Genomic DNA, 27,648 nt, shown 5'->3' with positions numbered 1-27,648 from the left:
ATGTCCCACTGCTCAGCTCTTTTTGCCTCAACTTCTGCTTGGGAAAAACTTGCTGTAAAAGCTGGACATAAATTATTGACCAGGGAGAAGGAGGCTCTTGTCCTGTACCACTCCACAGCTCTAATGAGCTTCATGTGTGCCAAACACCCCCGGAGCCTGACACATTGTACACACACAGCAGCACGTTGTGGGCAGTTTATTCCAGCCAGGGCTGTTTGTGTGTTGTGTCCAAAGGTTACACAAGAACTGCAGCTGCCCAGCTCAGCCCCACAGGGGTGTCCCCATGCTGAGGGCACAGCCCTGCCCTCCTGCCATGGCACAGAGCACAGCCAGAAGTGGCTTACATGGGACTTTCCACCCACTGGAATACGTTCCCTGCTCCTGTGTATAAGAAACTTCCACAGCAGATCAGACTTACCCAGCTCCTAATCACCACCACCCTGCTAGGAATCAACTCTGAAATCCTGAGGAGTTCTCCTTCCTGCAGGATAAAGCTCAAAGAGCTCATGTAGCCATCCCTTAAACTTGGGGTAGCAGCAGCAGCACAGCAATTCCCCGCTCAGCACCTTTGATTCTGGAGCTGAGAAGGCAAAAGCTCTGTGTCCAAAAGAGCCCTCCCGTTCCACATGGAGGGGGTTCACACAGGCCTCAGGCGTGGTTCTTCCTCCTCCTCGTGGCTCGGTGGCTGGGGAGGTGTCTCCTCCTCCCTGGTGTCCTGCTTGTCCCTCTCAGCCTGCAGCCAGCTCTGAGGAGCAATCATCTTCTTGGGCCCGTGGGGCGGGGGCCCGATCAGCGCTTCGATGTCATCATAATTGATCACCTCCTTCTCCAGGAGGGCATTGGACAGCTGCAAAGGGGAGGGAGGCAAAATCAGGGATGGAGCTCCCAGAGAGAGCAGAGCCCTGCTTCTCTGAGCTGGTCTGAACCATCAGCTCAACTCAGCCCCCAGCACCTGCAGCCCCCCAGGTGCAAGCTGGCTGTGCCACCACAGATGGGGTGACCCCAAATTCTCCAGGCTCCAGCACCGTTCCCAAGAGCATGTTTGGCCAGGAATACACAATGAGACTGCAGGCAACAAAGCAAGCTCTTGGGAATGATTTGCAATGAGAGCTCCAGGAACAATGAGAGAAGTGTCCCTCCTGCCACTGTCACTGCACCTGTGGCCCTGCCCAAGAGCCAAAGCAGCAGCATGGAGACCTCTGGCAGACCCAGAGCCTTCCCTGCACACACAGAACTAACAAAGAGCTGCCTGTTCCTGCAGGCAGGGGCTGGAGGTCAGCACAAGTTCCTCTCCAGAAGAGTGGAATTCTCTGGCCCCTCTGGCAGCAGCACCACCCCTCTGGAACAGCAGGTGGCTGTCCAGAGTGGAACTGCTGGATCCTGCTGACGAGATGTGACACGCTGGCCTGGCAACCGAAACACTGACTCTGGAGATACTTTGGCTGCACTTTAAAGTTTTTTTCTGTGCTGAGCCTCTAGCAAACATCTGGCTGCTGTTAGATGGCAGCAGCAGGACAGAGGAGCCTGCAGAGACACTCCTGAGGATCCCTGCTCCAGAGGTGCCAGGGCACTGTCCCGGGGACAGCAGCGTGTCCTAGCTCTCTCCTTACCACGCACGGGAGGCCTGACACTGAGTAGCTGAAGGGGTTGTTGTTGTTGTTCTTGTTTGTTTAAATAGAGGATTTAAGGAAAAGAATTGTTTGATTTGCAAAATAGGCAACATTCAGTTGACCCCTGGTCATTTTGGAAGTCACGGACTGGAATTCTGAAGGGAAGTCAAGGAGATGCAGAGGGTGCTGTGACCCAAGCTTGGCGCAGCACTGGGCACAGAGCTACTGGCACAGGCAGGGATGTGCCAGGGCGTTTGGCTGGATAGGGACTGTCAGGACACAAAGGGGAGAAGGCAAAGCTCTGTCTCTGCAACAAGGATTCTCTGGTGTATCAGACATTAAGGAGGTGAAAACTGCCTGGAGTCATCAGGAAGCAGGAACCAGCCCCCGTCAGCCAAGGCACCATTTTCCTGCACCAAAGCCAGACACTGTCCACCTGATCACTGGCTTGGCTTCCCAAAAACAGTCACTGTCAGCTCTCCAGAAAATTGCACTGCCAAGAGGCAAGCAGAGAAGTGCAGGTGAAGGACACAAATTCCAGCTTTGATCATTTCCACAGAGCACTCCTCCTCCTCCATCTACCCTGCAAACACCAGCTGGTGTGAGGAGGCAGACTACTCACTGCTGGGAAAGGCACACACATTCCTCCCGTGCCTGCTCTCAGTCTGGGGGATACACAGTAAACAGTCACTCGTTCCCAACACTCCCACTACAAGACTTTCTACGAGAGAGACAACACTGCAACAGCTGAGCTACAGAGCACAGAGAACAGCAAAACCACCAGTTAAAAACACCCAAACCACCCAACAAACCCCCACACAATTCAGCTCACGGTTTGCAGCTTGTCCCGGTTCTCCAGCAAGAGCTTTTCTGTGCGCCTGTAAGCCTGAGCCACCAGGGTTTTGGCTTCCTTGAAGAAAGAAGAAGAGGGAGTTGGGGTGTAGGTGGCAACAAACACAATGTGTGGCTAAACAAGGAGAGCGCTGAGGGATGGAATCTGCAAACTGAGCCAGGCAGAATGTGGCTCCCATCAACAGAAACTATGGATAAACTGGCTGGAAAAAGGCCCAAGGAGTGCTGGAGATAAGGGGCACTGAAGTCTTGCCCTAGCACAGCTCGATGGGAAATGCAGATTAAGGCTGTCCAGGAGCTAAAGGTGCAGCTCAGCACAAATCCCAAGGAAGCACAGCCATGGTGCTTCTGAAATAGAGCTTTTTTGTTTCCAGCTTTTTGACTTTTGAACTAAAGCAATGTGTTTTTTCAGCAACGAAGCCAAATTTCCTGTCAAAACAGGCTGATCTGCAGTCAGTTGGACCATCTAACCATTGGTTAGATCTGCTCTAGGAAGTGCACACGTCTACACTGTGCAGCTGAGACTTTAAGACACAGGTTTCTTGGCATCTCAGCCCTGCACAGCACAGGCTGCTGGGCTGAACTCACAGCCAGGTGGGATTCTGCCTGTTCCTGCTGCCCCACTGCACAGCCCTGACACATGGAACAGGTCACTGCTCACTACTGGCCAACAGCAAAATGCAAATTGTTCAGGTGTAAACCACTTGCCATTTTTCAGAGAAGTGCAGAAAGCAAAGAACAAAAAGAAACCCTTAGCCCAGGGTGGCCTTACGTGGTCCATCATCTGCAGCAGGCCCTGGCTGAAGGGGCGCCGGCCGATGCCAGGGGCACTCTCGGGGTCTGGGAAGGAGATCTGCCCGATGCTGGGCACCATCCCATACTGCTTCACCATGGCATAGGCAATCTTGGTCACCTTCTTCAGGTCATCCTGTGCTCCTGGCCAGGAAAGACACACACACTGCTGGCCAGCTCTCAGCTCGGGGCAGGAAGAGCACATCCTGCACAAACACATGTCCTACCAGTGGAGAGAGCAGAGGACCCACTGCAGCCCGTAGGGGAGAACACTCAACGCACTGAGGGACCTTCCTGCAGGTCCCAGGAGTGACAGAGTGACCCTTCTGTGGCCAGCTCACCTGAGTCCAGACCTCGCACTGCCCACAGAGCAACTTGGTCTAGTGGAAGGTATTTCTACTCATGGCAAGGGGTGAAACGGGATGGGCTTTAAGGTCCCTTCCAACCCAAACCATTTTGCGATCTTATTTGGATTTAACTAGTTAGAAAGAGCAAAGAAAGTTCTAGGTCTTCTCAAGAGCCTCATCAGTAACTGCAACTGTGGCCTTAGGCTTTGGGACAAATCTGAGACAAGACAGTGAAAACCAGCCTGAGACCTCCATCTTGCGAGTGTCAAAACACACCATGTGACATTTCTTCTTGCCAGCACAGGAAACCTCCATCCCTTGCTCAGATCCCCCTGGATCTCCACCTGCCCGTGCCAGGCTCTGGCTCCTCACCTGTGGTGACCTTGTTAAAGGTGATGGCCTCGGCCACTCTGCCCCCCAGGGCCATGCACATCCTCTCCAGCAGCTGCTCCTTGGTGAACAGGTACTGCTCCCGGGGCAGGATCTGCGCGAATCCCAGAGCCGCGTTTGTCCGAGGGGCTATGGACACCTGCAACACAGAGCAGCTCCCTCAGCTCAGAGAACTGCAGAGCTCTCCCTCCAGCACCACAGGGAGGGCAGCAGGAGGCCTCTGCATTCCCAGTGAAGTTTGTCCATAGCCATGGACAGGTTGGCCTCCAGAGCCACGGCTAAGGACAGCAGCGTGTCCTCATTCCTGCACCGAGGACTCTGCCTTCACACACAAACACACTTTCTGCTCAGGAAATCAGCCTTAACAGCAAGTCACAGAAATCCTGAAATTTAGGAGCTACTTTGGAGTGTATAGGCCACACTGAGTTCACTGATTCTGCTCCAGAATCCCTGAGACTACCTGCAGAAAGACAGGAACCTTCAGAAAAATAACAGCCATTTTCCCCACCCACTAAATGAGAGTAATTAACACCAGTTCTGCTTACACAATGGGTCATTCAGAGTGAATGTGCTACTGGTAACTGGCCAAGGAGCTGTCACCCTTGTCATTTCACTCCCCACCTCCCCCCAGTGTCCCTGCTTTTGGAGGAGATGTGCACAGATGACATCCCAGGGTGCCAAAGAGGCCTTTCCCTGCAGAGAAGGGCTTCGGGCAGACAACCTCCCAGTCTGGAAAACACATCTCTCCATCAGTATCAGAGCAACTCCTGCAGGGGCTTCACTGCCTGCAACGTGCTGGGAAAGGGATCACATTTGGATGTGTGTACACACGGAGCAGCCTGGAAGTGCATGACTGAGCAGCAGCACCAGGAGACTCAGTTGCTTGTAATTTTTAATTGCAAGGCTTCTCCTATAGCTGTTAATCAGCTTTGCACCAGCACTATCATCAATGGAGCCTAATAATGGATTTCTCTACAGCATAAATTAGGGACATGGTTTATATAATCACAGAATCATTAAGGCTGGAAACGTCCTCCATGACCATCAAGCCCAACCTTCAATCAAATCCCACCAGCCCACTGAACCACACTGTGAAGTGCCACGTCCACTTGTTTTTGAACATTTCCAGGGCCAGTGACTCCACCACCTCCCTGGAGAACCTGTTCCAATTCTTAACCAACCTTTCAGTGAAGAATTTATTCCTAATATCCAGCCTGAACCCCTCCTAGTTTAGTGGTGGGCTGGGCAGTGCTGAGTAGTTGGACTCGATGCTCTCAGAGGTCCTTTCCAAGGAACATGATGCTGTATTTGCCATTTACTTTTCTGCAGTAGCACAGCCCCAGGCTCACAGAGCTGAGCAGAGCTGCACACAAGTACCACAGAGCAATCTTGGACAGGGAAGCCCCTGGGACTGCTCTCCCTGGAGGTGGAGGTACCTTCATGACAGCCTCAGTGTGCTCCAGCAGCCACCCAACCAGCGCGTGCCCGGATTCATGGAATGCCACCACCTTCCTCTCTTCTGGTGACAAGATCTTACTTCTTTTGGCAGTGCCTGTGGGAACACACACCAGGGTTTGATAAGTTATCAACAGGTGCAACCAGTGGGGCATAACCTGGTCCAGTCCAGGGCACAGCCCGTGGCTGAACCGTTTGTGCTGACTCTGGAGAGGGGGAGGCAGCAAAACCCCTTTAGCTAAAATGTTTGGAAAAGGTGCTCCCTGGCCCTGAGGTGGAAAGCAATCCATGCCTGGGACTGCTTGAAAACCCTGGCAGAAACTTTTCCCACTTCTCCTTACAACAGACTTAATCATTAGACAAATACTTTGACATTTGATTTGATCACAGCTCAAGAACCTTGTTCCCACGGCTGGATCTGTAAAAAGGCAGCTTACTTTTTTTTTGTGTGGAAAAAATCTGAAAACAACACAAAAAATTGCAAACAACAAAACCCAAAATGAGACTAGCTAGAATCTCACACTCATTTTGCTATTTTCAGTCCCTTAGGCAGAACAAGAGAGAAGAAAGATGTTGAATCATATATACGAGGTCCCAGTTGAGAAAATTGTGCATTAAGAGTGTTCAAATCAGCTAAAGTCCAGGAGTAGATACAGAAATCCTTCTCCAGAGCCTGGAAATGTCTCTGATTACACATGGCATGCTCCATATGAGCTTATTCAGGCTCCTGAGACCCAGCAAATGAAGCCATAACTCACACTTAACCCTTCCTCCAGGAAGGTGATTTTTCAAAGTATCTTTTTTCCAACTCGGCAGAGCAAGTTCAAAAAGGGTTTAAAAAAAACAAAAAACGAATGGAAGTAAAACTTCCAGCACATAGGAAGAATAAGTACAGAACACACAGTGTGTCAGGCACTAATTACAGATCAGAATGTTGGATGCAAAAATGTCCCAGGGTTTGCAGGGCAGAGTCCCCACACAGAGCCCAGGGCAGCGGAGGGGAGAGCAGCCAGTCAGAACCAATATTGCACCAAGCTTGCTTCATGTCTTGGAAAACAACATTCTATTAACATGAACTTTTAAACGAAGTCAAGGGTTTTATTAAACAAGGAAACAACAAAATTAGCGTGGCAGATCTTGTAAAATTACTGCTCAGGGACCCTGGAAACTGCTGTGCCCCGCCAGGCATGATGGAACAGCAGATTTAATTCCAACTGCCTTGATTTTCATCAGTCAGAGCCTTACCCTGCCCCCAGCAGAGTGTGAGCATGGCCCTGTATGGCTATTTCCACAGAAAGATGTATCTATTGTCTATAAATATATGAATTTATATATATATATATATATATACACACACACACAGACACTTAAAAAATCCCTGCCAGCCCACTGAGGGAGGGACTGTGCTCTTCACAACAGCACACAGGGTGCCCACCAAGATTATTTCTTTTCCTACATAATCTCCAGGCATGGAAGTCCCCTGAAAGCCTGCAGTTATCACATTCATGACTGACACAAGCCACCCAGGAAACAACTCTGGTGCATCTCTGCTGGCCTTATACAAACCCCACTAAGAAAACAGGCTCCATCTTCTAAAGCCAAGCCCTAAAAGCCTCTGTGTGCTCAGCAGGTTTCTACCCTCACTCCCAGGAGATCTGACTGACTGCTTTCTGTTCCCAAACTAAAAACACAATGGGAACTACCACAGAGAAAAGTTCTTGCTCCTCCCTTACAGCAACACAAAGCTTTAAGGCTGACAGGGCCTCTGGACTTGCAGAGCTCCCTTTTGATTCCACCCCACTCTTATTAAAACCAGAAGCTCCTAATGGAAAGCACAGTAATATCTTCTTTCTTTCAAGAAAAGCTTTTATAGGAACTGAAATGCCCTCTGGATTGTGAAACCCAGAAGCATTCCTATGACATGGAAAGGGTACATTTAATACAGGGGCCTGGGGGGTTGTTTGGGGTCTTTTAGAATCTGTCTACAAAAAATAGCCAGTCCTGCTAATATGAGAGAATCTGATTAAGCAACAAAAAGACTCCGTGGCTTCCTACACACACCAGAGCCTGAGTGAGGCCAGGCAGCTTTAACTGCCAAAGCTCATGTCCTGCCATGCCCCAGCACATGGATCCCAGAGATCCCTTCTGCTGCCAGCCCTCCCAGCCTTCCCTGCTTTTTGCTTTATCTTCCCAGTCTGGGGAACTAAGGCGAGGCTCAGAAAGAAAAGGCAAGTGAGTCCCTGCAAGTCTGGTGCTTGTGCTCCTGCAGATGGGAAAGCAGAACACATCTTTACAAGAGCATGTGGTGCCAGGACAAGGGGGAATGGCTTCAAACTGAAAAAGAGGAGGTTTAGTTGGAATATCAGAAAAAAACAAATCTTCCCTGTGAGGGTGGGGAGGCCCTGGCAGGGGCTGCCCAGAGAAGCTGTGGCTGCTCCATCCCTGGAAGTGCCCAAGGCTAAGCTGGATGGGGCTTGGGGCAACCTGGGATAGTGGAAGGTGTCCCTGCCCATGGCAGGGGGTGGAATATAGACTTTAAAGTCCCTTCCCACCCAAACCAGTCCAGGATTCTGTAATCTTTGCTGCAGCTGATGAGAATTTCCCTGTTACAACTACAATTGTCCCCCTGTCCACTCTTGGGAGCTCCTGAGTACAGTTTGGGATTTGTGCTTTTAACCAAAGCACTCCAAGGGTTTTGTTTTTCTGCAACAGGTGAAGCTGTGAGGAATTTTCTCAAACATCTTATTTAAAATGAGGACTTCTCTGAGTGTTTTCTGATAAAGCAAACACTCAGGACCCAATTCCAGGATCAGGAAGTAACTGATCCAGTACAAACATCCTGTTCCACACGTTCCACTAAAAAGGCAGAGTGCCAGTCCGTGTGCCCAGGCTCCTGCTGGGAATGGAGCCTGGAAGCAGTTCAGTGTCTGATTATGAGATCCACAGCTTGGCTCCAGGGCAGTTCAGCCCAAAACCCACCAGATCCAAATCCCTCAGGTGAAGTCTAGAGTCCTGGGAACTCTTTTCCCCTCCCTACAACACAAAGGGAAATCTCCAGAGGTTCCTCTCCTGGCAGTGGCACAAGCAGCAGGGAAAGGCCACAGGATGTTCTCAGAGGGAGAACAGTGCTCCACTGTCTTGCAGTTTATTCTGCCAATTCATCAAAGCCTAGGCTTGGAGGGCAGAAAGAAAAATTTCTAATTTCTTGCTGGTGAGGATGCAGAGACTATTTGCTATTGATATTTATGTAGCAGGTGTCCAGAGCAGCAAGAAAAATTCAGTGATATTGTAACTTTTCTTGTTAAAAAAAACAACAAACAACAACCCACAACCCCCCAACCTTCTAAACTGAAAAAGCAACAGGGATTCGAATTTTCCTCTTTATTATTTTGTCAGTGGCCATTTCCCCTGAGCTATGGGTTCAGACTCCTGCAGATTCAGGAAGATGGAGCCATTTGGGGTCTTCTTCAGAGAACTTTCTGTGATTGTCATTGGAGACCTTCAGGCCAGAGCACACTCTGGACCCATCTGTCTTTCTGGGATGTAACCCCTTCACCTGAGCAGAACAGACCCTGAGGCAACCTCAGGAAATGCTGCAGCACTGGCACAGGCAGCCCAGAGCAGCTCCTGGATCCCTGGCAGGGCCCAAGGCCAGGCTGGATGAGGCTGGGAGCACCTGGGACAGTGGGAGGTGTCCCTGCCATGGCAGGGGTGGCACTGGATGTGCTGTAAGGACCCTCCCAACCCAAACCAGTCCACAGTTCCATGGAATGGCTGCACCTCTCACCTGCAATGACTCTCTCCACGGCGTACTCGAAGTTGGAGGTGTCGATGGATTTGTGCCCCTCCCTGGCAGCGTGGAGAGCAGCTTCATTGCAGATGTTTGCTATGTCAGCTCCTGCAGACACGAGTTCACAAGAGTTACACTGGGTCTGAACAGGACACAGAACCCAGAGGAGGAATGGGCACAAACAAATCTGGAGAAGGACCTAAGGAAGCCAAACAGCCTGTGCTCTTTGTTCCTTGGGAACAGAGAGCAACCCCAGCCTGTGGTGTTGATGTTGGATTTGAATAATACAACTGCTTTGGCAGGGAATGCTGATACCACCCAGAGCTCAGCAATCCAGGAGCAGGCTGAGGCCAAGGCTGGCTCCCAGGGACAGGGCTGGTGTGGGCAGCGGGCTGGCACAGGCTGCTGCTCTGCTCGACCTCGGAGAGCAGAGAAGGAACATCTGTTCCCAGTTTGTGTGGGTGGGTGATGGTGGCGGGGGGCTGCTGAGAGCAGACACGGAGAGGCAGCGTGCTGGGGCCTGGGAGAGGGGAAACCCAAAAGGATATTCCAGGAACTCCACATAAACAGGAACTCTGGAGCCCCTTGCTCAGCACTGTTTCAAGCTCCCAGGGACCCACCCTGGAAGCAGGCTCGATGCAGGAGCCAGGCAGAGCTGTCCAATTTCTACTCTGATCAGCAAAATAATTCCTACTTGCTCCTTCCATCACTTTCCTGGTAACATAAATCAATTTAACAATCTCTCCTCTGAAGTGCAGCACCTCCTTAACAGCTTTGAGAGGAGCATGACTGGTTCCTTCCCTTAGGAGTTAGGCACCTGGGCATTGTAAAAGGGTGTTTTTCCTACCTCCCCACCCAGCTAGTCCTACATATTTCAGAAGATTGAAAATAGTAATGAATTACTGCTCATCAGAGCTCACCAGGGAGCTGGTCAGGTTCCCAGTATTTTTTTTCTGTTTTCCACAGAAATGGAGAAAGAAGCCCTTTTTGACCAAAACTCCCTGCTAGACCCCCAGTACCCAGGAGCTCCAGGCTGAGTGGAGCAGGAGCACCCAAGGACACATCATACCACTGAATCCTGGGGTCAGCTCTGCCAGGTGCTGCGAGTAGAAACTGCCGTCCTGGATCAGCTTGAGGCCCTTCAGATGGTGCTCAAAGATCTCCTTTCTCTCCTGTAAAGAACACCCAGCACCTGAGCCCAGCCAGGGGTCACGACGGGGCCCTGCATTCAAGGCACGGAGCAGGGTGGTGGCACCGCCGGCAGAGGGGACACTGACAGTGCCAGCAGAGGGCAGGGCTCTCCTTGCAGAGTTCCAGTGCTCCAGCAGCCCTGATAAACACCCAGCTCTCAAATTCCCAACAGATGCACGAGGCTCCCCTGAGTCACAGCTTTCTCTCTCAGGGCCACTCTCCCCTCCTCACTCTCACTCTGATCTCTCTTAACTTCTCCCTCACCATATAGGCCCTCTCAGGAAGGAGCTCTGACTGCCTCGACCTGCTCCTGCACAAAGCACAAACTGCAGAGCCCATCCAGCAGCTCTTCAGCCTGCACCCATTTCCCAGATGGAGGTGGGGGTGAGATGCTGCTGGCGAGCAGCCACCAGTGACTCATTCAGCTGGTCCAGGAGATCCTGACTCAAACAATGGGCTCAGTTGCCAGGGTTTTTCCCCTTCCTCCTTCAGGGCAGCTGCACAGTTCATGCTTCCGGGGCCAGATTCTATCAGGCATTTAAGGTATTTTCACTGAAAACTCTGCGGAGGACAGTGAAGCACAGATGGGAGAGGAAGAGCCTGTGCTGGCACAGCACACAGATCCTCACTGCAGCTGAGCCTATTCCCAGAACTCTGCTACAAATGTCAACACAGCAGACATGGAAGCCTCTTGTAAATGGATTTAAAAAGCATTCAGAAGGAGAAAGTCACTTAACAGGCTGCCTAAAGGAAAATGAGGAGCCTTACAAGGATAGGGAGGGCAATAAACCTACAGAACAAATAGTGCTCAAGGCACATGACAATTTAAGCTCTCACACCAGCCAATTGCCAATTAGGTGCTTCCCAATTTCCTGAAGAGAAGACACAAACATAACTCTGCATCTGCATGGCAAAAGGAACCTCACAGAAGAATTCACTGCCAAGGGTCTACCAGAGCAGAGACCTCCAGACCAGTGAGCTGTCACTTCAGAGGAGTGGGCCACTGCATCAGCACCACAAATCCTTGATTCAGAGCACAGAGGCTCCACATCTCCATCTCCTCCAAGCTCAGCCTTGCCAGGCCAGTGAGACCAGCAAGGGCTGGGACACCTCAGTCACAGGAAGGACAAGGCAGCTGGTGGAACATACCTGCAGTGTGGGGAGATCAATAAAGATGTGCCTGTCCAGCCTGCCAGGTCTCATCAGGGCGTTGTCCAGGACATCGGCGCGGTTGGTGGATGCCAGCACTATGACGTGATCCGTGGTCCCCATTCCTGCCAAAAACAGGACCAGAGCAGGAGGTTTGCCCCAGCTCACTCTGCACTGCAGGCACACAGGAGATGGAGTACCCAGCTTTACACAAAGCCAGAGGGTGTGCACAGCACCCTTTGGGGCTGCTGAGGCTGAGTGCCCCCTGCAGCTTGGAGCAAAGTCAGGAAGGAACCTCCCAGGTGACCCAGGCCAGTCCTGGTTATCATGGATACTCTGAAATCTCCTTTTCATTTACTTAGTAAGTCTTGGCTTAAGACTTCTTTTTCTCTTTCCTATTGCCACACTTGGAAATTGCTCCAACTAGAACCCAGAACAGAACCTCTGTTTTGATGAGTTCACAAATGCCTTCTCACCCCCAGGATAAGTCAATTCCTGAGCCTTTAGCTCCAGATTGTAGAAGCAGCATTTCCTAGCTGAAACAGCCTTTTCCACAAATTTCCATGGAAAGCCCTTTCAGTTTTTATTTATTTCAGCCTTCAGTCACAGACAGGCCACCAGGGGAGGGAGAGGCTTTCCTCTGAGCTGCTCAGAGAGAGGACAGCTTTGCCACCCAACAAGGGCCATGTTACAGCACGAGTTGTTCTTTGCCTCCTCACCTCTTTCAGGCACTGTGCAGGGCCCTGCACAGACCAGCCCTGCAGAACCCACACCAGACACAAAACACAACCCAAGAGCTTTGCACTGATTATCAGCACAGAATTTGGCCAAGACAGTAGGAGCAGCCTCAATAGAAGCATCAAAGACAGAGAGGACTTCCTGGGGAAGGGAAGGCAGGGCATTGGCAGCTGCAGGAGGGCAAAGAGGAGCAGACTTTGTGCTGCCTGGGTGAGGAGCCAGATCTCCCATTGAATCACTGCCCCACACAGTTATTTATTGCAATCCCCCAGGTGCCTGCAGGCCCCTGGGCATGAGTCACCTGTTTCCAGCACATTCCCCAGCCCTGGCACACAGCAGCCTTCCCAGGGAAAGGACACCACAGTCCCATGTGCTTCCCTCTGCCAAGTCCCACGCTGTGGAGAGGCGGCTCCGTGCACGTAAGCTGGGCCAGTTTCAGCTCTCAGCTCCCGCAGAAGAGCTGCCAAATGTGTCAGCGTGCGAGAGCTCAGCACAGATCAAGGCTCCAGGTGAGGCAGGGGACTGGCTGTGCCAGCCTGTGCTGCAGCAGACCCGGTGCTCCCTCTCTGCAGGCTCCTGCCTAAATAAGCTGCCGGAGAGGATGAAGCCCAGCATCCTTCAGGCGTGTATCACACTGCACTCTGGAGTGGGATAAACAAGCAGAGACTGGCAGGCACTCCAGGAATGGCAGGATTAGATGGCACAGTGCATTATCTGCCTTGCAGCTGGGAAGACTCTCTTAAAATAGGTCTGACTATTAGAACAAATAAAAAACCAGAAGCACTGGGAGCATCCTCCTCACATCAGCTTCTGCCCCACTTGCTTAATGCAACACCACCTGGCATGTCACAGGCAAAGATCAGCCAGAGGAACAGGCTACAAAAACAACACCTCATCACATCAACAAATGAGAGACAGCTCTGAAAATGCAGCCTGAAAAAAAGAGTTCCTGCAAGGGTCACAAAGGAACCACTCCAGAAAGGAAAGGGAAAAAGGGTCTACTCGAGCTGCAAGTGCCCTGCTCCCCACTGAGCAATACACTGCTTGGTGGGCACTGTGTCAGCCTCCAAAAGTCTTTGGACATCTCCTGGGAGCAGTGGCACTGAAATGGGGCCCCTTCCTGAAGGAAGCCTCAGGGCTGCACATGGCACAGCTCGGGACTTGTCTGAGGTTCCAGGTGAAGAGCTGCTACCAAAAGCCATGCTGCATTTCCATTCACAAACCCCCAGCTCAGGCCAGGACTGCCAAAGCTCCTCTCAAAGCATGCAGAACAGAGGAGAGATTTGGGTCACATTCCTCCTCCACTTGTGTGTGGTTTGAGAGGGAAGATTCACTATTGAAAGCGGGCACCTGCTCCGGCAGAGCCGGGCTGTGTGCGTCACTCCCTGCGCTCACAATCAGCCTTTGTGGAGAGGCTCCCGGCCCCTCCCCTTCTCCCAGCACGGCCGGTGCTTCCCCAGCCCACAGCAAACCGTCAGAGGGAAGGAACCTGAGGCTGCTCAGGGAACAGCCCCCGATTTCTCCAAATGTTCACGCCAATGTGACTGAGCCCCAACCTGCATTCACCCTGTGCAGCTCATGGGGCACTCAGCTCCCTGCAGAGCTCTGATCCTCCTTCCCTTGCTCTCCCTTCCCTCCAAGAAATCTCATTCAATCACAGAAATCCAACAATCAGCGATGACTCACTGATCTGCTTTTGTGCATTTTTTCCCTCCAATTAACACCTATCTCGGGTCTATGGTATTGTCTTGCCTTCAGCCCTCAATTTAGGCTCAACCAGAGCTCTCAACCTTCATCTCAAGGCTTCCTCACAAACACTCACCACTCCTGGGGCAGAACTGCTCCCCTCCTAAACAGGTCATTCTCCATCAACCTGGGAACTGTTTTGCTGTGCTGCACGTGGCACAGCAGTGTTGTTTTAGGTGACACACTCCAGTGACACGTGCCAGGATCTCTGCTGATGCCATGCTCCCAGCACCAGGCTGACATCCTTGCCAGCTGTCTCCTGTTTGACACTCTCAACTCCTTGCATTGTTTTTTTTAGTGTGTGTTTGATATAGCACTGAGCAAAATGAAGGACTCTGTACATGATCTGTGCGAGACACGAATAAAGAATGAGATAATATAGATTTAAAAATAAACCAGGCAGCACACTGCAAACAAGGGACTATAAAGTACACACTGAGGATAATATTTACCTTCTAAACTCACTTTCCAGTTGAGCTGAACCCTTATTTCTGCACTGAGACTCACCAGGAAAACACTCTGGAAACCACACCTAATTTTTACAGACTGATGGAAATCAGACATTTTCATTTTTAGGATAGAGATGTGGAATGTACTAACTACATATTCCTGAACAGACATGCAGGCTTCCATTCAATTCAGAGGCCAGCTCACCCTAAAACTGTTAGGGGAGAAAAGGACCCACCCAAGCCAGGACTGCTGGGCTGTGTTAGCACTGGCCTTTCCTGTCAGGATCATCTACTTCACTGGAAACACTCAGTACTGAGCCAGCAGTTGGAACCTGGGTCTGGGGATGTTTTTGGTGCATGATGGCTTCTAGTTTTTCATATGAAGAGTGTGATGAGACAACATGACAGTCAAGCTATGAGTCACAGTTACAGTGAAGGGAAAACTGAAACAAACTCTTCCTCATGGGCACGTAGTTGGTTATTCCTCACCCTGAAATAGTAAGATTTAGTAACAGCAATATTGCAAGTTGGGTCAGTGCTGCAGGCTTGGACAGAGAGAGCCAGAACTGCCAAAGAAGCATTCTTTGTGTGAAGGTGTCTGAGCAAAGGGCCAATTCCAGGTGCACAACAGCCAGAAACCAAACCCACGTGCGGCCTCAAACCAGGACTTGTTTGCAAAGCTTATCTCCCTCATCTCAGAGATCCTGTGGTCAAGGCAGACAACAAAACATAAGGCAGTGGACAGGAGAATTGATATATTACTTCATTTCTGTCCCTTTAGGACAGCTGAACTCTAAACTCCGACAGGCTTTAAACCACTACCCGTCTCAGACTGGATACAACAAGTATCCAACAACATGTAATGGCCAGCTGGACTGAAACTCCCAGGGGGTTAAAGTTTACTGGATTTAGGGACTAGTGATGGGGCACATGGGCTCAGACTGGTCCAGACTTCAGCAAGACAACACTGCAGAGGTCAGGCAAGTTCAAGCAGGACAAAGATGAACAGGCCAACAGCTGGACCTCTGAGGAGAGAAGGGCAGGGAGAAACACTGACCATCCATTTCCACCAGCAGCTGGTTCAAGGTCTGCTCCTCCTCAGCGTTGGCAAAGCCAGAGACGTTGGTGGAGCGCTTCTTGCCCACGGCGTCGATCTCGTCGATGTAGACGATGCAGGGAGCGCGAGCCTGCGCCTCCCGGAACAGGCTCCGCACACGAGCAGCTCCCAGGCCTGCAGCGAGGGAAACACTGTGAGCCTGCTAGATAAAGCTGGCAGCAAAGCTGGAGAGCAGCACTGCTGGCCCTCAATGAGGCACCTGAGACCAGACAAACCCTCCCAGAACTCGTGTTTAGTCCTCAGGCTCAGTGCGTCCTGGGGCTGGGTTTAACTGGGCTCCTAAACCTGCAGGGACTCCTACAGCTGCTGCAAGAGGAGCTTTGCTCCCAGCTCCCAACATGGCCTCCTGCTCCTCCCATGGCTCAGAGCAGAAATAGTCAACATTTTCCTGCATACTGACCCTCCTCGGGTCTCAAGAGATCTGTGAGGAAGGAAGAAAAGGAGAAGGATGGAAATCCCAAGGCACAGAGAGGCCCTACTTTCCCCATCTGCATTTCCATACAAGGAAGGAAGCCTCACTCAAGGGCTTTAATAATAGGTACAGGGAAGCCAGAGAGGATGCTTGCAGGTGAAGGACCACAGCTGCACTCTGTCAGAAAGCAGCAACCAGAAATGCACTTCAGATAGTACATAATTAAGGAACTGCATCACTGAAAGCCTTTTATATCTTCAGTCTAAGTATCCAACTCATCCTCCCCCTGCCAAGCCCTGTCCTTTGCAGGAAGCCCAGCCAGCTCCCTCCAACTCCACAACAGACAAAGAGAGCACCTCACCTCCAATCACCTCCACGAACTCGGAGCCTGCCATGGCCAAAAACGGCACCTGGGCCTCTGTAGCCACGGCCTTGGCCAGCAGAGTCTTCCCACAGCCTGGTGGGCCCAGCAGCAAGGCGCCCTTGGGCACTTTGGCCCCGAGCTGGAGGTAGCGATCAGGATTCTGCAAGGACAGCAGAGCTTGGTCAGAGCCACAGCTCATACCAGGCACCTGCACCACAGTGGGGCTTCCCACAGCTTCCCCAAAACATTTTCAGCCTGGGCAACTCTGAGCTGCCAACGGGAGCAGCTCCATCTGCATTCCCGTTGTGGAACTGGAGATACAGAGCTTGTTTCAACAGAGGCTGCCCAGAACCATGAAGGATGAAGAGGAGAGCATCCCCACCCCAGGTCACCCCTCTATCCCAGAAGGAGGGCAGCAAACGTTTGTTTTGTTCTATTTTTACATACCTTTAAATAGTCCACAAATTCCTTAACTTCCATTTTTGCCTCATGCATTCCTGCTACATCCTTGAAGCCAATCCCTTTTCCAGATTTCCCATCCACAATGGTGAAACGAGCCATCTTCAGCTGGTTCTGGGGAAGGCAAAACAAGGAGCAAACAACTCTGAACAAGGCCACAGTCTGCAAAGGCTGTTTGCTACATTTTGGGAGCCAGCCCAGCCCAGGGAGACAGCCCAGATGTCCCTACCAAACACCACGAAAGTCACCACCAAAGCACTGGTGTTTAACAGCTTTTTGCTCTGGAGAAAGTTCCCAGATGGATGGTTGACTCAAACTTTATTTATCCACGTTGGGAAGAGACAGAATAAACTTGCAGTCATAGTCCCAAAACAATCCAGTTCAAACTCCATGTAGACCAGGCAGGGATGATTATTAAAAACATGCAGATGTCCAAAACCTGATTTGGGATCTCCTCCCCGATTTCTAAATGCTCTGATCCTTAATACACATGGGACAGTCAGAGTTCCAAGGAATATGTGTTGATAGCAAATAACTGTCAGTGGTAAATAATTGCCAATACTTGTGAAAGCACAGACACTTTGCACAGTCTTTGATGTTGCTGCTGGTTTCTGCTGGAAACACCCCAGGCCAAAAGTACAGGTTCTTAAACTGAACAGCCACCATGTTTCCATCTCCTGATGCATGTGAAGCCACAACGAGAGTCAAAACAAGAATTCAGTTAAACATCCCACTCATAACTGCTCAGTATGTTCTACTCAAAGCAGCTACTCAGGAGGCTTTTTCTTTCAGAAGAAAGTTTATGCCTTCTGAGGCCTCAGAAACATCCAAAGGAAGAGTTAAACTCAGGGCCTGGCTGTCCCCACTTAAGCAAGGACACAATCTAGTCCTCAAGGCCTCATTACTCAACACTTCTTTAAAATATTCCTTTTCTCTGAGCAGCTGCATCCTTTTGTTCAAAGAGAATCTCAAAGCCAAAAGAGAACTGCGGAGGAGACTGAGTGGGAAATCCAACAAGGGACTGAATTCACTGTGTTTTCATCCCAATCCCTGTGGTCAGGGACAGAGCACCCCAGGCTGATTCCTACAGCTTCATCAGCTGATCCAGGCCAGGGTGGGAGAGGGGAGGAGGAGGAGGTTTGCCTGGTGTTGCAAGCGAGGCATGCAGCAGGAGCAGAACAGGCCAACACATAATGAACTCCAGAATCTGAACATATTTTATAAATTGAGAACTCATTTTGCAGAAAGCAGCAATTCCTACTTCTGGCTGTATGGGAGGCATGTTGGCAGGGCCCAGTGAAAAACACCATCTGCAGCTGCAGCTCATTAGCAAGCTTTGAAAACAGCAAACTGGACTGAAATTCCCTGAGCTCAGCCCTTCCTGCCATTGGGAAGGGAAGGGACCTCAGCTAAGGCCAGTTAAGGTACCAGCCAGGGAGATGATCAGCACAGGATGCAAGGTGTGGCACGGCTGGAGAGTCCTTGGCACCAGTGCATCCTCATCCTGCACTGACTTTCCTGGGAAAAGGGGAGGAGATAACCCAGCAGAAGCCAAGACTCCCCACAGGCTGCAAAACATGCTCAAAGCCCAGGCTACTCACAAAGGCGTTGAAGCCTCCGGCCCTGCTCGCCACCCTGAAGAGGCGGAAGATGCTCCACAGCATGGACACGGCCACCAGTGTCACTATCAGGGAAAGGACATCACTGAAAGGACAAAGACAAGAACAAACTGAAGCATGCAGCTTCACCTGGTCAATATTACCAGACATGACTACTTGTAAAGGACATTCAGGCTACAGTGCAAACGAGCAGACGTGATTAAGAACGTGGAACTTTCACAGGTTTTTACACAGATATATAAAACCCCTAACCCCAACCATTACATAACCTAAGAAGTTAAGCAGAGGACACTGGCAAACATTGCCTACAGCTGTGGAGGAAATTTGACCTCACCATCCACTTCAGAGGCATTTCTGCTTCTAAAGCAAGCAGGACTTCCAGGCACTCAGATCACATGCGGAGCAGAATCCACGGGGCTGGCAGTGCCTCCAAAGGGAGCTCACTGCAGAGGACAGTGCCTGGTAACAATAGGGATTCCAACCCTCCTAATCCTGGCAGAAATCACACTGTGGGTCTCCCATTAAGAGACTGCTTGATCCTACTCAGTCAAATTTCTCAGGAGTCCTTTATGTCAGAAAAAAACGTGCTCCAGCACCAACACTGTCAGTCTTCTGAATCCTTTGGAACAACATTGCATTAGAAGGGAGATGGAGAGCTGCCATGACACCCCAGGTCTAACACAGTTTCAGGACAAACATGCTGAGGACAAATACCCTGTAAGCTCTAAACAAAGGATGTCCCCAAGAGCAGGAAAAATGATCCTGTGCCAGATGACAGGCTGAGATTGGTGGGCCCCTGTTCTGCTCCACATGCCTGAGGAACCATTCGGCCTCACCACACTTTTGTGCTTATCTTTACACCAGGAATGTGTGTTCCACCTCTCACAGAGGGATGATTTACTGAAGCAAGGGACCAGCAGAAGCTCTATACCCAGCTGCATTTGTTTCTGCTCAGTGAGAGATGCAATGGCAACACTGAAACCTGAAAGTCACCTTCAGTTTGTCTGCTCTGCAAACAGGATTAATTCTGAAACACCCCGAGTGCCCACAACGTGGAGCGAGCTGAGCCCTGCAAAGGCTCTGCACCTCACAGGCTCCAACTCCAGACTGAGAGCAAATCCTCCAGACATTCATCAGGTCTTCTGAGAGACTTAACAGCCCATCACAGCTCTTAAAAAATGGTTTAAAATCTCTTTTGAGGAGCAGGGGAAACAGCTTGCATTGGGGGCTGATTGTCTGTTCAGTCCTCTCTTCCTGTTACATGTAAGTCTGAAAAAATTGGCAAGTTCTGAATTTGAACTGAAGGTCTCATACTGCATGATTAGTTAAAAAAGCTTATCTTCATCTATTCAACTATATATTAAAAAGATCCAAATGTTGATGAGAGGACGAAATCCAGCCCAGGTATCCACTCAGACACAAACTTCACGTTTTTACAAGGTGTCTGGGAGGAGGAATTACACTGGCCATCTCCAGTGGGAAAATCAAAGCATTATAATGGGGAAGGAAGGCTTAGTGCATCCCCAGCCTTCTCCACAGCCCAGGCTGTAACATCATTTGTTGCCAAGATTTCTATCACACTCCACACTAGGATAGTTGATTATGAGAACAAAAAGTCCTCAGCTGAGCAAGAACTCAATGACCCTGACCTGAAACATTTTTGCCTGTTGCATGTTGCAATTACAGAATTCTTAAGACCCTCACTTCTCAAACATTAATGTACATCTAAAGCACCTTATCTTTCAGAAACATTCATTCAATGCTCCAAATCCAAGCTCACTTTTCTGTTCTGTATTTAGATAACATTTAGCTGAAAGTCACTTTTTTCCAAGCAAAGGATGCTGTCACCAATACAAGAGCAACAGTAAGAACAAATTTATATCATACTTTCCATAAAAGCCAGGGTGTTTGTAGGAAATGGGGATTCTGTCTTTCTCATCAATATTCAGCTCATCCTCCACAGCTCTGAGCTTCTCTTCGAATTTGTCGATGTTTGCCACGCGCATGGTGTAGAGCAGGGTCACGTTCTGTGGACAGGCAAGCCACAGCAGCAGGGAAATGTTATTTATTACATATCAATATCTGCAAGGAGCAGAGGGGCACAGCATGGACAGGTCAGGAAAAAATTAGCCTCATGCTACACCCTTTGCTCCTGCATCAATGGATTCGGGAGCAATGACTGACACCAGGGCTCCAAGTGAATTTAGGAACCCTCTGGTCTTAGGAAAAAAGGCTGATGGGAGTTTGGCAGAACACTCATGTCTGAAACCCAAACAGCAGAAAACTTCTGAAACAAAATCCAATCATAAGAGTTTACAATCTCCTGGATACCTTCTCCCATATCAGACTGAGCTGGTAGAAGAAAACTGAGTTTCTCCAGCTTTTTAGACGTACACAAGATTTTTTTTCCCCAAGGCCATTATTAATTATTTTTACAATTCAAACTGGAAGTCTTAGTTTCCAGTTGCTTGAAGCCCCCCGAACTTCAAATATAAGAAAGAAAAGAACTAAAGCAAGTTTACCAGTTGGAGTTTCACTGACCACTAATTCAGTCACCTTCAGCAGTATTATCTAAGCCCACTGCCAGCTGCAGGGAGTCACTCACAACTTGTCCGTGTGGAGTTCCACCCGGGTGCAGATAAATCTCCACGATGTCACTCTCAGGCACCACCTCGATCCTCTGCACCTCCCCCTTGGCCAGCATCTCATTCACAAAGTAGTTCCAGGAGATGTTGGTCCCCTCCCTGTTCTCGCCGATCATGAAGCGAAGCATCAGCACCACGAAGGTGAGGATCAGCAGCGCCCGCAAACGCTCCAGGTGCATCTGGTTTTCCCTCCTCCTGCGTTTCTCCTCCTCTTCAGAAAAAAAGATACCAGAGGAAAAAGGATTAGTGTGTAATTGTGGAGTTTTCTGATCCAAAGGGATAATTAAATGGCAAAGATTAACACAATGGTACTTTTGAGGGGGATTTTGTGCTGCATGTTTGGTTTCCCCTGAAGGACTGGGCTCCCATGGTCCTAGTGCACCAAACCCACTAAAATCCCACCAAATATCACTCTAGGCTAAAATGAGACACTCTCCTGCCTGGTCCCATTGGGACAGAGTCAAATAAAGCCACGGGATCCTTGTTGCTAAAAATCAAACTGCAGAATTACTACAACTCACTTTATATACAACATGGCTCCACAGTGGAAAATACTGGGAGTAATCCCAGCGTCCCTGGTAAATCCCACAGCACATTATTGTCTCCAGGTGAGCTCTGATCTCCTGGCACCTGCACCACAACTCCAGCAATGCTTCCACTACCTCAGCAAATACCTGCATTTGCAGAGAATGGGAGATAGCACAGAACACAAATACACTGCAAATCTATCTGCCTTAACCAAATTCCCTGGATTTTCTCCCATACAACTCACCTCATGTTTCAGAGGGTTTGATAACTTGCCCACAGTAAGGATCTGTATCCAAGAGGGATTCCTATGCTGGATGTGCTTTCCCACACTTTTATTGTACTATGGCCACACTGAAGCAATGACACATGGAAAAGGGATGTTTTACTTCAATTATCTGCCACCAAATATTTTTTCCAGTCTCACAACACTTATTTTTTTTTGCACTGCTCAGGCAAATTTACAATTCTGTGGGCTGTAAAGGGCTGTCACAGCACAGTTCAATGTCAGCTGCTGGTCAGTGTTTGAGTTGTTCAAATGACAACAAATATCTCCTCCTTTTTCCAGTCACATGTGAGTGTTCCCAATATATAATTTAGCACTTGCTCTTGATATAAAATTTAACAGCAACAGCACCATGGCACACATAAATACCCTTCCACATCCAGAAATAAATTCATTCTGTGCCACTGGGCTCTAATGCACCAGTGCTGCAGCTCAGATTTGATTTATTTGCAAATTCATAACAAATGTCCTGACACCAGCATTTATCACCGGCCACCAATTAGGCCCTACACATGCTGCAACAAAACCCAGGGACAAACATATGACCCAGGCAGCTGCTAAAAAAAGTCCTCTGTCCTTCAGAGGCACAGCCTCATTTTTCACTGCTTCCCAGCCCTGCTCCACTCTGAACAGGAAAGGCTTGTTCCTAAATAGAAACAATGCAGCTTGGCAGAGAAGTCATCATTTCAGAGGGCCGTGACAAGCTCAGGCTCCGTGTCCAGCCCATCCGCTTTGTTCTCTCCTGCCATCCCCTCACCAAGTGTTATCTGCTGCATCCAGCTTTGTTAGCACTCAGGAATTCATCCCAAGGCTGCAGGATGACATCCACTACTGTCTTATTAGGGAAAATTAAAATATATAATAAGACTTAAGTCTGCACAACATCCTGGAAAGCTGAGCAGGTTCTAAATAAAAAGATTTTACAGAGAAAATAAACTACTTAAGGAAAGTGAATCCTGACAGGAAAAGCCCATCTATGGTTGTGCAAGTTCCTTGGGGGTGTCAGAGTCAGCTCCTGCTAGAGCACTTTCCTCTATTTCATTTCAGACCAAGTGGAGGCCATTAACCTGCTCTAAACACACAGTCAGGGGTGTGATCACAAAAACATCACCCAGGGGAAAGCTGCCCATGAAACGTCCTGACACAACTTCTCCCATTTCTATGAATTAGATTTTTCTAGGGCCTTTAACCTGCAGTTGAGTAATTTCAGGAGAGAACCCCATTTCTAGAAAGTTGCAAGGCAACAGCAAGCTTTCCTCTAGTCTCATTTAATCAAGTACAAAGCCATCTATTTCTCAGCTACGGTGAGGCGTGACTGTCTGTACAGCACAACATCCAACCTGCACCACAAGCCACCCCACAGCACTCAGAAATCAGTCCCAGGGACTGATGTGACACTTGCAAGCAGCAGCTGTGGGAATACTTCCAGCTTCTGAGTCTCCACCAAGCAATGATTTGCCATTAACCCCAAATGTGAACTCTCTGATTAAAATCTTTGCAAGGGCTGCGGTGACAGTTTGAAGAGTTCTGTGCAATAATTACAGCAGAGACAAGTGTTCCCCTGGAGACACGGGGCAGCACTCCCCTCCCAAAGCCAGGCTGTCCATTAATCACAGGAGGAGAGGCACGGAGCACAGCGTGCTGCTGGATACTGATGTGAACAGCTACAGCACTTCCAGGTGCCTGCTCAGTCATCCCCTGGCCTCACACACCAGTTCCACACTCCAGTCCTTCCCAGGACTCTGAGACCTGCACTCAACCCTCACTGAACCCTTCATCCCAGTTATCATCAAGGAAAAACCACTGCTCTGGCCATAAGGACACTGCAGTGACATCAGCCAGGCTGTCAGCAGCAGCTGACCTCTGACTTCAAAAGCAACAAATCCAAAAGAGTTCAACTATTAAGCACAACAAAGCAAAATCCAATTGATGATACCCAGGTAAAGGTTTAGAAAATAAATTATGAAGTTATATTACAGTCTGTAATGACATTAAGTGCCTCACAACTTGCAGTACAAAGTTCTGGAGGCATGGCAGGGGGTTGGATGATTTTATGGGGCCTTCCAACCCAAGCCTGTGATTGACAGGTTAAAACTAATTTTCAAAAACTTCTTTACATGCCTGGGGCTTAGGAGAGTAAGACATGGAAAAAAACTATCTAAAAAGACTGATTTAAAAAAGAAAAACAAAAAAAAATTAGTAAAACTGCTAAGAGCTCTTGAAGGCATTTATATCTAAATTCTGTGATTCACTAAAAGTAGGGGTATTTCCATATTGAAGGTAAGTGAAATATAAGCAAATAAAACCAAACCCAGCTTAAATGACTGGGTTTAGTTAATACAAATTTATTAAGTCAAAATGCTGTACAACAAAACCTCCCAAAAAAAGCCAGGTAATATTACTGTCCCCCTTCATAAAGGGGCAATGCCAAGGCAAACAGCAGTGGGAGATTTGCACAGGAAGCAAAGTGGCCCACAGAGAGTCACTTTTGTGATCTTTCACCCCTTGATTAGATATTAGGAGAAATTCCTTCCTGGGAGGGTGGGCAGGCCCTGGCACAGGTGCCCAGAGCAGCTGGGGCTGCCCCTGGATCCCTGGCAGTGCCCAAGGCCAGGCTGGACATTGGGGTTTGGAGCAGCCTGGGAGAGTGGGAGGTGTCCCTGCCATGGCAGGGTGGCACTGGATGGGCTTTAAGGTCCCTTTCAACCCAAACCATTCCAGGATTTCTACCATCTGTTATCTTCCAGTCCATCACCTAAACCAAAATACTCCTTCCAGCTTGCTCTTAGCCCCAGGTTTGTACAGGGGGAAGGTGCAGGTACAGGGAAGCAGGAAGGAGGATCTTGCTCCCTGTGTTTCAGTAAACCCAGGGACTTTTGGCACACACGTACCATCCTCCTCCTGTGGAGATTTCTTCTTGAATCCTCCATTCTTCTGGCTGCTCCCCCGAGAGCTGGATGTAGCAAACCAGGAGGTGCTGCCTGCAGGCAAGCAGAGGTCAGAGATTGTTTTGATGGCACAAGGGAAATAATTTGGAGGAATTTCTTTAGTACTGAACCATGGACACAATTCCCAAGGCACAGCCATTGCAACACTGGTGTGGGCAGTTAGAAACACCTCACACTTGGGATTGGAAATGCTTATTCAAGGAAATATAGGTAATGGAATTAAATCATGCTGAGGAATACTCCAATAAAAGCCCAAAAAGGCTACAAACACAAAGTCTAACGACCCCAGTACTTCTTTAATCCCCTAAGCTCCTCATGGGAAGGTGCCACTGTTCATTCCTGGCACCAAACACAACCCTGGATCCCTGCAAACACCCCCAGCTTCCACATCCAGGAACAGAATACCTTTGCTGCACCTTCAGGAATGCAGGGGGAAGGACAAGAAAGGTCAATTCTCTTATGAAATCAGACCTTTTCCCTTCCTGATCCTCAGGACTCACCCAGGAGATTCCAAAGTCTGACTGGATCCCGGATTATGAATTGTTTTTTTGTCAGGACTCCGCCGAGACCTTGACATGGTAGGGAAAGCGTTGGTGCCAGGAGACTCTGAGGAAGGAGAGAAAGAAAAACAAGACAAAAACTGGAACAGTGATGTGGCTGCTGAAGCTTTGTGTGCCTCCCTGAGACTCGGATTCCTGAGCAGGGAAATGCTGTGGGTGAGTGTCAGGACAGCAGCTGGGAGCCCTGGATGGGATTCCTGGTTGGGCACTTCCCACTTGATTTGGGAAATGTTTATAACCCGGAGCAAAGAAAGCACAAGTAGAAATAGACAACCCATGCTCAAAACACTTAAGAGTTCATCTCTTTCCTCTCTGTGACTGTTTTTTTGTTCTAAGGCATGTTGGAAAGCAGTTCTTAGAATGTAAAGCCCCTGGATCCCTGGAAGTGTCCAAGGCTAGGATGAACAGGGTTTGGAGCAACCTGCGATAGTGGAAGGTGTCCCTGCCCGTGACAGGGGATAAGAATAAAATCCCTTCCCACACAAATCATTCCATTATTTCCGCGCTGTTTCCCAAGTCAGCGCCCAACAGCGCTGACAGGACGGACCTTCGGGACGGCACAACCGCAGGTCCCTCCCGAGCAGCCCGAACGCCCCGCTCCCCCGTTCTTCTCCTCTCCCGGTGCTCCCGGTGCTCGATGAGGCCCTGCCACCGCCCCGTTACCTGCAGGCCGCGAACCCCGCCGAGGGCACAGCCGCGGGGCCGGGCCCAGGCGGCGGCGGGCGGCCGCCAGAAGGCGCAGCGGCCGCGGAGCAGCCCCATCCGCAGCAGCAGCGCCATGTCAGCCGCTCCCGCTCCCTGGAGGCCTCAGAGGCCGCGGCGGCGGGACGAGCCCGGGCCGGGCCGCGACGGCTCCACCGTTACCAGAACCGCGGCCTCGGCAGGGCCGGAAGCGGCCGCTGAGGGCCGGGCGGCCATCTTGGAAACGGGGGCGCGCTCCGCGCTGCCAGGCCTCAAGATGGCGGCGGCGGCGCGCGGGGGCTGCCGGGAAGGGTCGCGCCGTTCCCGCGGTAACGGGGGGGGGGGGGCACGGTCTGAGGGGCCGCGAACGGCCTGAGGGCCCGGCCCCTCCCGCCGCTCCTCCGGCGGGCTCTGCGCTGCAGGCCAGCCCCAAACTAGGGCCGGCCCGCTCACGTCTCATAGAACAGACGGTTCCCCGCCAGCCCGGGCTTTCTCCGGGCTCTCCAGCGGCCCGGCCTTGGCCTGGGCCCAAGTTATTTAGGCAGGAGAACAAACGGCTGGGAGGGGCGAGAGGGTCCCTGTAAGGTTAGCAGAGAGGCTGCAGCCACCGCTGGGGGGGCCTGATACTGGAGTCTGGTGGTGTGAGCACACAACCAGGCCGGCTCTGAGATTTTATCCCCCCTAATCCCATGTAATTGTAATGCCTGGGAAAAGAAGGAACAACCTCTGCAGTCTTAGTTTCAGCAGCGAGGAAAGAGACCAGCTCTCTCCCTGTGCAGCTGTTGCTGAGGAAGGTTCCCCTTCTGACAGCCCGAGGTAGGAGTGAGCTCTGGTAGAAAACAGCCTGGGTGTCTGTGATGGGAGTGAGGGACTGAACTGTGCTCCGAGGGAAAGGGAGTGAACAAACACATAGAAATTTATGTTTACTTTGAGGGTGGTGAGGTCCTGGCACAGGTTGCCCAGAGAAGCTGTGGCTGCCCCATCCCTGGCATGTTAATGTCCCCTCACGCCTGAAAATCTCTTTGTTTCACTGATTGGATCAAACAGTTCAATTTACACACACCCAGATCGGTGCCAATTAGAACATGAGGGCTGTTCAGAGGGGATGTGGCAGCTGGGGGCACCTCCACCCACAGATCCCACATGGAACACCCCGGGAGGCTGCACTGACTCCCAGCTGGAAGATCCAGGCCTGGATGTGACCAAGCTGTGCTGAATGGGGAGTACTGGTTATTTACAGACACATCACAGAGCTGGAGTTGACACAATTTCTATCCCTTTTTTCACACTGTGCTTCAAAGGCAACCAGATGACAGAGCACCAGGAAAGCTGGACATAGAGGCTGTGGCTTCCCCTGGAAGTGCCCAAGGCCAGGCTGGATGGGGCTTGGAGCACCCTGGGACAGTGGAAAGTGTCCCTGCCATGGCAGGGGTGGGACTGGATGGGCTTTGAGGTCCCTTTCCACCCAAACCTTTCCATGACTCCACGAAGGAGGGCTGGGGTCTTTGCCTCACAGGTGCCAA

The 27,648-nt window shown here is 50.3% G+C and overlaps 1 protein-coding gene across 1 annotated transcript; it reads right to left on the bottom strand.

Annotated features, from left to right (window-relative positions):
* Positions 1–181: 181 nt before the first annotated feature.
* SPG7 (SPG7 matrix AAA peptidase subunit, paraplegin) lies at positions 182–26,239 on the bottom strand. Its single transcript, XM_066557623.1, has 17 exons — positions 26,108–26,239; positions 25,385–25,490; positions 24,828–24,917; positions 21,086–21,336; positions 20,368–20,507; positions 18,463–18,565; positions 16,850–16,975; positions 16,400–16,562; positions 15,567–15,740; positions 11,577–11,701; positions 10,306–10,408; positions 9,234–9,344; positions 5,428–5,543; positions 3,974–4,130; positions 3,235–3,398; positions 2,443–2,520; positions 182–847 (listed from the first exon to the last, which is right to left on the bottom strand). The coding sequence occupies exons 1-17, from the start codon at positions 26,222–26,224 to the stop codon at positions 638–640; spliced, it is 2,334 nt and encodes a 777-aa protein (XP_066413720.1). The 5' UTR covers positions 26,225–26,239; the 3' UTR covers positions 182–637.
* Between the last annotated feature and the right edge of the window lie 1,409 nt (positions 26,240–27,648).

Source organism: Molothrus aeneus, chromosome 11, assembly GCF_037042795.1.
Source record: "Molothrus aeneus isolate 106 chromosome 11, BPBGC_Maene_1.0, whole genome shotgun sequence".
Taxonomy (NCBI): domain Eukaryota; kingdom Metazoa; phylum Chordata; class Aves; order Passeriformes; family Icteridae; genus Molothrus; species Molothrus aeneus.
Note: the sequence above shows the minus strand (reverse complement) of the source record. Positions and strands in the feature narration are given on the sequence as shown.

Bases quoted from the DNA above. Each gene is read 5' to 3' on its own strand.
- SPG7 (XM_066557623.1), bottom strand. From the start codon at position 26,224: ATGGCGCTGCTGCTGCGGATGGGGCTGCTCCGCGGCCGCTGCGCCTTC. The intron at 20,508-21,085 runs GTGAGTGACTCC...GCCTGTCCACAG, and splicing joins GAACTCCACACGGACAAGTT to AACGTGACCCTGCTCTACAC. The intron at 848-2,442 runs GTGAGCTGAATT...TCCCCTTTGCAG, and splicing joins ACCGGGACAAGCTGCAAACC to CTGTCCAATGCCCTCCTGGA.